At 54.0% G+C, this 12,969-nt stretch overlaps 3 protein-coding genes across 3 annotated transcripts; 1 reads left to right on the top strand and 2 right to left on the bottom strand.

Annotated features, from left to right (window-relative positions):
• Positions 1-201: 201 nt before the first annotated feature.
• LRP88_00875 (DNA-dependent ATPase RAD26) lies at positions 202-3,696 on the bottom strand (the record flags this gene model as incomplete). Its single annotated transcript, XM_083237579.1, has 1 exon — positions 202-3,696. The coding sequence occupies one exon, from the start codon at positions 3,694-3,696 to the stop codon at positions 202-204; it is 3,495 nt and encodes a 1,164-aa protein (XP_083106084.1).
• A 1,179-nt stretch (positions 3,697-4,875) lies between these two features.
• Positions 4,876-6,204, top strand: LRP88_00874 (ketopantoate reductase PanE/ApbA C terminal-domain-containing protein; the record flags this gene model as incomplete). The annotated part of the gene is made up of 1 exon (XM_083237578.1): positions 4,876-6,204. One exon carries the CDS (start codon positions 4,876-4,878, stop codon positions 6,202-6,204), a length of 1,329 nt encoding a protein of 442 aa, XP_083106083.1.
• A 3,312-nt stretch (positions 6,205-9,516) lies between these two features.
• On the bottom strand, positions 9,517-10,449 carry LRP88_00873 (SANT/Myb-like DNA-binding domain-containing protein; the record flags this gene model as incomplete). The annotated part of the gene is made up of 2 exons (XM_083237577.1): positions 9,517-9,741; positions 9,829-10,449. The coding sequence occupies 2 exons, from the start codon at positions 10,447-10,449 to the stop codon at positions 9,517-9,519; spliced, it is 846 nt and encodes a 281-aa protein (XP_083106082.1).
• Positions 10,450-12,969: the final 2,520 nt, after the last annotated feature.

The following is a 12,969-nucleotide window of genomic DNA, read 5'->3' as shown; positions in this document are numbered from 1 at the left end:
GAGACTTTGATTTATGATGCAACATGGACATAGTTTCTCGTTGGCCATGATGATGAGCAAGAAGAAAAAAAAAGCACATGAATTTATCAAGCCGCGGTATCTATTATATGTGATCTTGTAGTATCCGAACGCCTCGCCGAACGACCAGCCAATTCATGATCCCCCTCAAGGATTTCATCCTCGATTCAATCTCCCTCTCCATCACTTCACACCCGGTTTCAATGTCCAGATTCCTCTACCCGTGCCGCCAGACTTGTTGAGCACGGCAACTCTATCCAGGGCAGCCTTGAACTCGTCGCTCTGTTTCTTGTTTGGACAGTACGGGTTGAAATGATCCACCAGCATCTTGCTGGGAACTTGGCCACCTTGACGATTGATGAAGGTTTTGATCATCGCCACGAAGTCCTTTGCCTTGAGATTCCTGTCCGAGCCTGGGGTACCGGATCGTGAGCTGCTTCCACTTCCGCCGTCGAGACCTTGACGATCAGCCAGGTTACTAATAATGCCTGTCGAGCCAGGTCCTCCACGCCGACGGTTACCTCCTGGGCGACCAGCCTGTCCAACCTCTCCGGTCCATGTCACAGTACCGATCGGGACTCTGCGTGCCTCTAAGCCAGCCTGACGAAGGTGTGCCGCGGCTTGGCGGGCGACTTGGTTCGCCTCATGTCGAAGGACAGACATGTCCGCCTTGGCTTTCTGGGGCCCGCTGACGATTTGTTCATGATCGTAGGCGCTGTTGACAGACTTGGCAAAGATGCCCTCCAGCATGCGCTTCTCATCATGAGCAGACTTGTCTTCTTTGAACTCCTCCATAGCAGCCACCAGATCCATCTGCTGGAGTTCTCTGCCCTCAGCGTCATTGGTGTCACGTCCAATGCTACTGATGGGCTGTACGTTCTGGCCTCCGCCCTCTCCTCCACCAGCATTAGCCAAGTCAACTTCAGCCCCTTTGAAGACTTCACTTCGTTGAGCTCCCGCCTCTCCCACCGGGTTGAAACTGAAGAGATCGTAGAGATCTGACAGATCATAGCTGCTTCGCTGCTTTGGATCCTTCAGCACCTTGTTGGTCATGAACTGCTTGAAGATCTGACGATGATAAATCTTCTCCTCGATCGTTCCCTCAGTCATCAAGCGGTAGATCTTCACTGGCTTCTTCTGGCCCAGCCTCCATGCTCTTTCTCTGGCCTGGAGGTCAGTCGACGGGTTCCAGTCTGGGTCGAAGATGATGATCCGGTCGGCGCCAGTCAAATTCGTTCCCAGTCCTCCGGTTCTCGTTGTCATGAGGAACACATGAATGTTTGGATCTTCATTGAACTTGTCAATCATGGGCTGGCGTTGATCAACGGGAGTTTCGCCATCCATTCGAACGTAACTGATGTCGCATTCTCTGATGCACTTCTCGATAATGTTGAGCATTTGTTTTCCTTGCGAAAACAGAAGAGTCTTGTGGCCATTGGGGATCATGACCTTTTGCAGCAAGTCTTTGGTCAGCTGGAGTTTGGCGGAAAGCTTGGGGTTGCCAAAGTCGTATCCATCTTTGCTTGCAAGACTCTTGTCCAGCAGATCGGGGTGGTTGCAGATCTTGCGGAGAATGTCGATCCCATAAAGGGATTGTCGTGTTCGGGACAAGATGGACGAGACCTCATCAGATTTAAGAAATGTCTCATAAGCTTTGCGTTGCCCGTCTGTCAGCTTGCAAAACAAGACCTGCTCCGTCTTCTCGGGGAGATCAGCAGCAACGTCGACTTTCAATCGCTGGAGTAAATACTCGCTGATTGTCTCCTTCAGAGCTTCGGCACATTTCTCTGCAGTCATGACTTGCAAGTTGGAGGCATTGGCATAACCGCCTTGCCGAATTGGGATCTCAAACTGGGTTCTGAAATTGACAAGCGTTCCCAGGCGCATAGGGTAGATGAAGTCAAACAGAGACCATAGCTCTGTCAGATTGTTTTGAACGGGCGTTCCTGAAAGGATTACACGGTTGGGGGTGTTGAGTTCTTTGCAGGTGACTGTGATCTCAGCATTCGGATTACGAATCTTGTGTCCTTCATCAAGGACGGCATAGTCCCATTGAACCGGCAGCAGAGTGTCTGCGTATGTCTGAAGGCCGGTATAGGTCGTCACCAGGACATGGCCATTCTTGGCAACTCCGTTGACAATCCTTCTTGCGGCCTTCTCTGATTTGGTCGCGAGAGGCTTGAAATGATCCAAATCGGCCTCGTCCTCGGCTTTGGGATCCATCATGCCGCTACCAGAAGCATGGAGAATTGCCACGCGAAGGGGTGGCCACCAACGATGAAACTCGCTTACCCACTGTCGTAGAAGCGTGGCTGGAGCAACAACAATGACAGGGCGTGTGAGCTTTTTGCTGTAGTGAAGAGCCGCGAGGAATGCGATCAGTTGCACAGTCTTGCCCAGTCCCATCTCGTCGCCCACGATACCTCCAACGTGCTGCTTGTATAGTTCCGCAAGCCATTGGACGCCAGTTTTCTGGTATCCGAAAAGGGATGGATGGATATCTCCAGGAAGTTTGAGCCCCTCCCCAAAATGGTGATCTGGAAAGTCTGGAGCAGGCTTGAACCATTCCTCTTCCTCCTCGTCGCTCTGTTCAGCGTCGCCGCCAGCCTCAGTTCCTTGTCTGCGTGCTCGTCTGGCGTGACTCCTTCGTGTGACCCAATCGTTCAGCCTCTTCTTGTAGTGCGCCGCGTTTCCGTCATCGATCTTGCTAAGATCAATCGCGTTTTGCTCGACGAGTTTAGCTTTGGCCTTGGCCTTGCGGCGTTGTTCCCGGACGAGATCATCCTCGGTTCCTTGCTGCCAAACAGCATCATCTCCTGATTCAGAACCAGGGGTTCCTTCAGGCTCAAAATCGGCAGATGGGCTCCGATCCCTCTGAACACGTCTCTTCTTCCTTGGTCGGAGAGAAAATTCAGTCTCAACTGCAGTGGTCTCTGGCTTGGTCACCGGCTTAATCGTTTCGGGCTCGAGCTCGTCAGCAAAGCCAGGGCGCCGGAGGCGTTGGTGAGAGGTCGGGCCTGCGAACTCCTCATCTAACTGCTCTGCCGCAGCCTCTTCCTCTGCGTCCAAAATCGTGTCCGCGAGCTGTCCCTCAATGCCGGCTGGTCGTGGTCCACCAATCTTGGCGAAAGGCGTAATCTTGCCAGTCCGGATGAGAAATTCGCGATTGCTTTCGCCTGGAAGCTTCTTGGATTTGGCTTGCTTTGAATCCTCGACAGGGTTCTCCTGGTGTCGCTTCTCGATACGTGCTTGAAAATCCGAGATGTCGCTGCTGACTTGTTGAATCTCATCGTCTAGCTTGGCAATTTCCTTCTGGATATTTCGGGACTGGTAAATGTTCGTGCCTACTTTCTCGAGGCGCTTCTTCTCTTTGTCCAACTGTAATTGAAGCCGATGTTTGGTTGCTTGTAGCTTGTCGATACGATTCTGGTCCTTCTTGTCATCGGCTTCCATCAACGCAGCGTTGGCTTGGAGAGTGATGTCTCGTTCAAGTTCATTCTGATCTCGGACAGCACCGGTCAGGTTCCGAAGCGCATCTTCCTCGTTCAGGCCCTCCGTCGTGGGCTGTTCCTCGTTGTCATCTTGGGAGGCACCCGCTTGCGCGGCGGCGAGCATTCGATCACGAAGTGCGGCTCGATCCACCGCTTGGTTTTCTGAGTCTGCATCTTCTGGTGCCATGATGAAAGGCGGGTGTTGGTAGGCAGAAGAACAACGCAGGCGCAGATGCTCTTGAAAGGAAAGTGAGGAAGAGAGGAGCAGATCAGTTCGCTCCCGGAAGCAGAGGGATCAGCTTGAACAGTGAGTCACGGTCAGATTTTTGGCATCTTCTTGAGCAGAAAGATGGCGATTATATGTGGCAAAAAGGAAAGGATCTTGGAGGCAAGCGTGAAGAAGCTGGCGAATATTGCTCTTGATGTTGACACCGTTAGGCACCATGTGCAACCCGGATGGCTCTTCCCCGCAGGATGTCCTCCAGAACTGTAGCCTCAAGAGGAAAATAGAAGGAAGAGCAGAAAATTTCAGGCGTGTAGACACAACACTCAGTTGTGAATAGGTCAAGTTGAAGCCATTGTTCACTATCGCAATGACGCACAGGAGTTGAGTGCGACTAAGCCGGAGGAATTTAGATGACACGCGCGCGCTGATTGGCGCATTCGAAATTTCTAGGCACCAGGCGGGTGTGGATTTCTAAACTAACACCCGGCGTTCGGAATTCGGGAAGAGGTACCTCTCTCACGAAGCTCTCTAACTTCCGACAAGCAAAGGAGAGAGGCGGATGAGCAATGAAAAAAACTATGTATTTCTGTGTACTCATGTATCAGACAATTTCAAAGTTATTCTATAGGTATTTCAAATAAGAAATACGTTCGTAGTTGCCCTTTCAATGCATCCGTGGTTGCCTACATCCGTATTCCGCACCCGCTTCGTGCCTGCTTCCAAGCGGATACAGTGTATTGATGGGCCCAACCATACCAATTAACACTGTACTACCAACTCCACAGCCCCAGCATTCATCTCAGATCACCAGCCTCATTCCAACCTCACCTGAAGGACGATGCCAATATCACACGGCATTCGTTTCGACTTTCACGGCCTACATTGTCATATCCAGTGCATTTTCATCCTGAATCAACTCCTGGTTTTCAGCACTTCATCGTAAGCACTTTTCGGCCCTCCTCACCGCATCGGGTACCCAGGGGGTCATTCGAGCCTGCTTGGCACAACATTATACCGCGAAGACGACACGCTCGCTCTATAGCGTTACCAGACATGAGACCTCTTCCATTCGGATCAAACGTATTCCATCGCCTCAAATCTACTAGCTATCAACGGCCAATCCAGCTCTCATCAATCAGAATGTACTCTCAAAGACCACCATGGCTCGAGGCCTTCCACAACGACTCGGGTCTACCCCCAAAGTTGTTCGCCTGGAAGCCTTCAAATCTCAATTGTGATTCCAGCCTCGGTACTTCTACCAGTGGTTCGACCTCAAGTGTCCCTAGTGACTCGGAACAGCGCATATATGTCCTAGGAATTGGCAACCTGGGTCGTCTTTTCGCAAGTTCTCTAGCACAAGCGCCTGAAAGGCCTCCCATAACGCTCGTTGTGCACAGAAAGGAGCTCCTGACACAATGGATGGAAGGTCAAGGCATCGAGTTGTTGCGCTCAGGCACACTAGAGAGGAACAAGGACTTTGACATTGAGTGGTGGACAGAGTCCAAGCCAGAAACTGGTCCGGTCAGCGAGGTTGCTCAGGGCGGAAAGCTGAAGAATCTAATCGTCACCACCAAAGCCTCTGCGGCATTGCCACAAGTTGATCGGGTTCGAGGATATCTGGATCGAAACAGCACCGTCGCCTTTGCTCAAAATGGAATGTCCAAACTCTGGCCACCTCATGGGCTGGCATATGCCAACCATCGGTTCGCAGTTGGCGACGCACCCAACTTCTTGGCCTGCGTGACAACACACGGGGTTACCTCTCAGGGACCGTTCAGAAGTCTGCACGCTTCTCAGGCGGACGTCACAGTTGGGTCCGTTCTCCCAAATGAGTCATCGAGTGAGCAAAGTGCATACTTGATGAAGCAGATGCTCGAGGCCCCTCACCTCAACGCCAGATCAGTGTCTAGAGGGGAGCTTTGGATCCTTCAGCTGGAGAAGCTGGTTGTAAATGCCGTTATCAACCCTTTGACAGCCATTCTAGGGTGCAAGAATGGTGCTCTATTCACAGAGCCTGATGGAGTTATCGCAACCATCATCGACCAACTTCTAAGCGAGGCAAGCCACGTTCTGCAGCTTCTCGTTGCTCACGAAAGCAGTGCAGAAGTCATTGGACAGTCGTCCAACCAGGATGATACAGCAGCAACGCAGGCATACACGAGACTTGACCTGTCTCCAAGCAGCCTGCATGAGAGATTCTCTCAGCCACACTTGAAGGAGATGGTGTACCGAGTGGGTCACAAGGTGAAGGACAACACCAGCTCCATGCTGCAAGACGTGCGCGCCGGCAGATCAACCGAGATCAGGGACTTCAACGGCTGGCTAATCGAGACAGCTGCCTTCCTGGACGGGAGCTTGGACGTGGCAGGTCATCGTGCAATGGTGGACCTGGTAGAGGGAGGCCAGACCCTGGATGTGGATCGTCTCGGAGCGCGTCTCAACGGTTCCGGCGCAGGCGCCAGAAAATAGTCAAGAAGGAGAATAAATGAGGGATCTCGGAAGGTGCCCTATCACAAGTTGAGATCAATCCCGAATCATCCTCCCTCCACAAGCTTGGTGAGATGGGAAGCATTGGCCATGGGGTCTGAGAGAGGGCAGGCCTTCAAGGACGGACCTTGACCTAGAACTAGTCTTACTAGGGTCAGCCACGATCGGCTCCGGGCCAACCTCGACGACGACGCTACTCTACTGTCCCTTCTTGTCGTCGTCGAGGGCTCACTCGCCTCCCGTTTGGGAAACCGAACCTCGTACCGCCGAAGGAAACTTGGCTTTGGACAAGGTCCTTCTTGGCAATTCCCGCAAGTGGCGTGTTTTGTTTCGTTTGCCTCTGTCCCTGTCCGTTTCGTCAACTTTCCGGCTCTCGTTGCCAGGGGGTGTGGGAGGGCGAGGGCGAGCAACACTTATAACATCCGTGATATAGGGCCATAAGACAGGCGAGTATCGACTCGCGCTAGCCACCACAAATCGAATGCCCTGCCAACCGCAGCCAAACGAAACATTCGTTTTAGGGGCCCTTTACTTCTTTCTTGTCCCGTGGGGCAAAAAAGGGCAAGGGGCTTGTTTCCATCTTGACCCATACCCAAAGAAACAGCGTCGCACTGCATCACCACCAAAGCCGGTGTCGCGCCTCTCCTCCTCAAAAGAGGGCGGCCGATGCTACCTCGGGACCCGGCCATTATAGCCCCAGGGATCTGTTGACGAGAGAGAAAAAAAAAGCCTTTGCTGCCTTGCCAGCCGCTGGCCAGTGAGGTGAGGTGTGAGGTGACAAATCCATGACGAAGCTCTCTTGTCCTCTTGGTCTCCCTCCCTCGTTGCCCCGTCCTGCCTGCCCGAGACACATCGCTACTCTATGTACCGTACCCGTGCCCCCCGGGATGGGGACGGAGACGGGGACGGGGACGCGAGACAGGCCATACGATCCAGTTTCAAGCTTGATTCTGACAGATCGGGCTGGGTTTGGTCTGGAGCAGAGACAAGACCACCAACCACCCACGGCCCTTCGCTTAGAAACTGCGCGTCGGAGATTTCTCACGACATGTTTCAGCGGGCTAACCTTCTTGTTTGCTTGCTTGCTCCCTGGTTGCACACACACACACACACACACACATGCTGCCATGCCATGCCGGGCTAGGCCATGTCATGTCCATGTCCTTTCCCCATGCCATCCATCGCCTGCTTCTACCGGACCACCTCTCAAACCCTCCCTTGTCAGGCTCCTCCCGACGTGACACTCCCCGGGATGCTCAACAGATGCTCGATGGGACCCTGACATGATGCCCATCTTGCATCATCACCCAGTCAGTCGCCTTGCTCCTCCCAGCTTTCTCCAGCCTCCCTTCTTTCTTCACCGTAACCACGTCACCATGAAACACGCGTGGCTCACCGCAAAGAGTTGTTTTGAGTCCCCCTTCACATTCACCGTCCTCGAATGTTCTAGGCTCTGACTCTGTCTCTCTCAACAAGTGCCCTCCTCCCCCCCTTCTTCCGTTTAGCGCCCTGCGAGTCGCATGCCATGCCATGCCATGCGATGTGATAGCCCATCGTCCTGCGGGGCGCTCCAAGTCCAGCCGACCAACCAAGCAGAATAGACTGACAAGAAGGAGACTCGGGAGAGAGACGAGAGAGTGAGATCGGGCCTTTTGTTTTCTTGTCTCGCTCGCTCGCCTTCTTAGACCACCGTCAAGGTATCACGAGGCTTCTCGGAGTCAAGGCTCAAAGCCGTTCAAAGCCCCGGGGCGACACAGAGGCCGTCTATACTCGTTTCATCGGTTCGATCCGCTCGCCGACGAAACAAACAGACGCCGGTGAGAGCTTCCACCAGTCGGCAACTACGGCGATCGGGCCGCCGGCTGCTGTACTGTACCGTACCTACGTGGCAAGGTCCCGCCCTCCCTATATCACCGTCTACCGTAGCTCTTATGTCCCAAGGGGCCAAGCCCAAGCCCAAGGGGGGGGGGGGGACGAAGCGCGGAGTGGCAGGGGATGGGTGCTTCGCTGTCAACTGTTAGAGCATAAACGTTACCTTTTGCCTCCAGGTCAAATGTGGAGAGTGATCCGGTGAAGCAAAGCGGCCGGGGGGTTGGGTTATTAGTTAGTTTGCTAGCTCAGGCAGCCCTTCAGATCCGAGGAACTTTGGGCGCGTCTTGAGGACAGACTTCCGGACGTATATCGCAATTCTCAACCTCAACTATAGGGCCAAAACGCAGAGGGTATAGGGATCCATTTTTTCGCTATCGTAGTGCCGCTGGCATGAAACTCAAGAGGAGCCTCATGGCGTGATTTCAGTGACGATCCAGCAGATCCTCTTCCTCTGTGATCTAGCCCGCTTTTCTCCAAGTCCACCCAAGGTCGGTGCTGTGCTATACTCCAAGAGATGACGCCTCGTGTCTCTGTCCTGTCCCTCCCTGTCAGCGCCTGCTTACTGCTCCCTCTGCCTTGTCTGGCTTTTCCTTTCCTTTTCCTCTCATCAAGTAATAGCAGACATGCCCCTGCCTTCGCCAATCTGCAAAATGTAGTACACCAATCTTAGTACAACCCTCCAAACAAGAAAAGCTCCGTCATGCCCAACCAAAACCCGAAGAGACCTGTGTCATCCCGGTCTCAACGGTCAAAAAGAAAGCAAAAAAGTAATAATAGTAAAAATAAAGGAAATGAGAAAATGTGATCAGCCACAAATAATCCCAAGCGATTGGACGGTTCCCCTGGCTGAAGGATGGGGAGCATTAGGTGCATGTAAGTAATTCTCTCTCCTTTTCCGGGGTTCCCAAGTCTATAGTTTTCGTAAAGTGACATAGGAGATCATAGACGTTCAGCTGCAAGCATAGAGTACAAGGCAATTTCTAAGAAGGTGGAAATCAGGAAGTGAATACAGAATTAGTGTGAAAGGGGTAATGGGGAAAAGAGGTCAGGATCCAAACGTGAAAAATAATGATGCGACCTGCAAACATGGGATTGAGAGAATAATACAGAGATAAGAAAAAGAAATCAAGTCGTAGAATGTGCTCTTCTGTCCTGGTCCGGTCTGACCCGTGTGTTCAGGCTGTCGTCTCTAAAAAGATGTTCCGTTCAAAGTGATGGTGATGTCAGGTTATCCAACGGGACAACGGGGATAAAACAATGGTCGAATGCGGTTTTGGGAGGTAAGCGAGCGTCTTCGAGGCTCCGCAGTTCCGTTGCAAGTTGGTGTGTATGTGTTTGAAAAGAGTGTCGTTTGGGGGGCGGTGTGTATCGTCGTTCCGTTGATTTCGCCCTCCGTCCTCGTGGGTCGGACGGTTTCTGGCATCACTGAAGTTGCTGCGAGTATATTGCGTCTCCAGGTTCGGGAACCGAGGCAACAACAGGTGATAGTGACTGTGAAAGAGTTGCCAGAGTCGTAGTGTCTCCAGATACGAGTTGTTCGGCTCTCTCCCGGCACGCCGCGGGAGTGAATCCGGTGCCAACCTTGTTAGCTACGATTCTCCATTTCTCGTTCTCGTAGTCCTGGAGTGCGGTTCGAAGTTTTTGGTCCTACGGCAGAGTTAGTACGGTATCCCGGCAAATAACAGTATGGATGACAAGGTCTACTAGTCTAGTAGCAACAGGGGCTTCACTTACCGTCTCCTCTGTCCAGTTTGTAGTCTTGGCCTTGAGCTTGGTACAATACCGCACCTGTAACGTCCCAGAAGAGCGCCCAGGGAAGAAATCCGCAATTTGCTTCCATGTGAGGTTCTTGTTCTCCTTCAGCTCGATCAACAGCTGGTCATCCTCGGGCGTGAATTTTAGTTTTGGTCCTCGAGGACGAGGTGCCGGGGCAGGCATCCCTGCTTGACCCACGACGCTTGGAGCTCCTCCTCCCCCGTCGTCGCGACGCATCATCTTTGAAGGGGGTCCCGAGTCCGGGAGGTGGTGGTGGTGATGTATCGGCGGTGGTTGGGACACGGCGGCAGCGGCAGCTTGGGCGTATGCAGCCCCCAGGGGGGTCTGTTGCATGCCGCTGAGGTCTGAGTGCTCCAGGTCTCCCAGGCCCGTAACGGAGAGGTCAAGTTCACTTGGCCGTGGCCGCTTGGAGCTGGAGCCGGGATGAGTTGGCGGCGTCGGAGTCGACATGGCCTGGTACATGGGCGCCATGACTTGACCTGGTGCACCAAACTGCGGCGGCCCAAGACGATGATGGCCCATTTGGGATGGGTCCATCACCATCTGGGGTGAAGGGTGCTGCTGGTGATGCTGGGCCATGGCTGCGTGCTGGACGTGAGGGTTGGCGTGGTGCGGATCCGAGGCGCCATGAATACCAGCAGCCGGGCCTCCGGGGTGATGGATGGAGGCCCGATGCTGCTGGTGTCGGGGACGTTGGTGAATCGACGGATCATATGCGTGCTGGTGCTGGCTCTCTCCTGGTTGTGAGTCCTGGCCAGAGTAATCCACATTGTAGTCCCCTACTCGATAAGTGCCCGCCAGCGTGCCTCCGATACATGAGGTCCGCCAGAGCGAACCGCTCTGGACGGCCGCCGGGCTCTGGATGGAAAGAATTTGACAGGATGAAGCCCTTGCGGGCTGCGGCGCGGAGAGAGAGGAATCGTTTATCTGAGGGCAATACGTTGCGGGGTCGCGTCCGTCGGCTCAGGCTTCTCCAACTTGCATCCGGTTGTCAAGCTATAAGTCGACAGCGATATTGGCTGCTGGTCAGCTTGCCACATGCGTTGTCGGGGTCTGAGTGATTGGCACGGGTTGGGGGCTTTCCCGCTTCCGTAGTTGAGCGAGACGGTAGTGGTGGGCGCTGGAGGGCTGTGTTGGAGGGGTGAGCTCAGGCTCGAGTTATGATGTCGTAGTGGTGAAGAGTAGTCCAGAGGAGCCAAAGGAGTGTGTTGTAGGCGCATGTAAATCGACGACGCCCTTGTGTTCGGACCAAGGGCACAAAGGAAGGACGTGTTCAGGACAGAGAGGGCAGTGTCGAATCGTCTCAAGGATCGATAAAAGGGAATCAACGAGAAAGAGAGTGAGTAAGTCGAAGTGGTGATGTTAGTCTTTGTATGAGCGCTACCGCCACTTGGTAGGGCAGTCGGAAGTGTTCCCCTCTTCAAGATCTCTCTTCTAGCTCCCGGGCCCGGGGTCATAAACGTATTTAACACAAGGGCTAGCAACCTGGCAGCGCTTGCCAGGGCAAGGGCCGCTCTCTATCGTCTGATGACGGAGTTGCTAAGGCAGGGTAGCAGAGGGAGTGGATCTCTGAGTCTGCCTCTCTGTTCATGCTGCAGGTTTAAGCACTTCAAGATTTTGTTCAGTCCCGTAGGAGAACAACCCCCGTCCGCCCTCTGCTGGGTTGCGGAGACTGCCTGCCAACCCAGGCCAGGGTTGGGAGGGTAGTCAATTTCGACGATCTTATGCCATGGCCTCCAGGGTGCCGGATATAGAAACAAGAGCCACCCCTGACATCCATCATGGCTAGCAAGGGTGACAAGGTAATGCGGTAGCAACGCCCTCGACGGACGCGGGCTATCCTGTCCAGATGGTAATTTGCCATGACGAGATCCCTGCACGCAAAAAGATTTGGCAAAGGTGACCGCGTTGAAGCAGACGACATGGAAGGACTCTGGGCGGTCGCGCTTATTGGGGGACGAGCCAAAGGTGAAACGCGCCTCGCCTTGAGAGCGTGGGACTAGGCCGGACTGAGGGTGACTGAGCTGGCCACGAGCAGCAGTGACAACAAAACAGCCAATGCCCGTTTTTCCGCCGCCTTTCTAGACCAGAGGAGAGCCACAGTGAGCGGGTGCCGAGCTGATGGCGTGGCAACAAGGGAGCGAAAAGTTCTGGTGGTCGTTGCAGGACAGGAGAGGTCCACCATTGAACGTTGTGGAGCGGGGGGGATATAATACATCCAGGGTCTCCTATATTAGATGGCTCAACCAGGATCAAGTCCACCACCTGGGCTAGATCGCAAAGAGAGCCATCTCCACAAGCCGGGAACTGCCACTTGACAAATCTGGATGCAAAAGCAGGGAAATGCCCATGCGGAACCATGAGAAGTCAGTACGCCGGGTAGCCGGGACTGGTCCAGATTGGTTAAGTGAGCACGCACGCCATGATGTCGCCCTCGACGCAGTAGATCGACAACCCAGTCGCCTGTGGCTGAGGCAAGGAAGTTGCCCCCACCGAGAGAACAATCACACTGCGTAGAAGTGGCTGTCGCCCAGAATCGGGGCTAGACCGCTGAGCTCCTGGACAGGGCACAGCTGGGTGCGTGACCTTGGAGACTAGCCGGGGACGGGGACGGGAAAATCAACCTTGTGAACCAACCCTCTGGAATCCAAGCAAAAGGGGACCAAGGGCTGAAGGTGGCGGCAGCCGCATCCGCATCAGAGAGCAAGCCGAGATGAGTCGATGACAGCTCCCTTGGCGACAGACAGAATGAGTGTGGAAAGGAGTTGCTGGTAAAGGTTATTGAGTCCGAAAGGAGGCAGCTCCGAGATGCTTGCAATGGAGTACCGAGTGAGGGACAAGCGGATCCAGGGTGATGGGAACCCAGCCAGGGCCAAGCTCAACGGCTCTAGGCGCAACGGCTTTGAGCGCTTCTCGCTTCCATTCTGGAGACGGACGATAACGAGATCACAGCGTCTAGAAGGCACGGGCGCCAATCGCCATCCACGGCCGGCGTGCTCGGAGCAGCCCTACTGAGTGGGCGATGGCGTTCTGTTCGGGGTCTCCAAGATTGCACCCGTCAATGCTTAATGCCACTCGGTCAGGCTCCCCCGCGGAATG

This window comes from Fusarium phalaenopsidis (genome assembly GCF_050370095.1).
Source record: "Fusarium phalaenopsidis strain FUZ10S chromosome Unknown contig_32278, whole genome shotgun sequence".
In the NCBI taxonomy this organism is placed as follows: domain Eukaryota; kingdom Fungi; phylum Ascomycota; class Sordariomycetes; order Hypocreales; family Nectriaceae; genus Fusarium; species Fusarium phalaenopsidis.
This window is presented reverse-complemented; position numbering and strand designations above follow the sequence as displayed.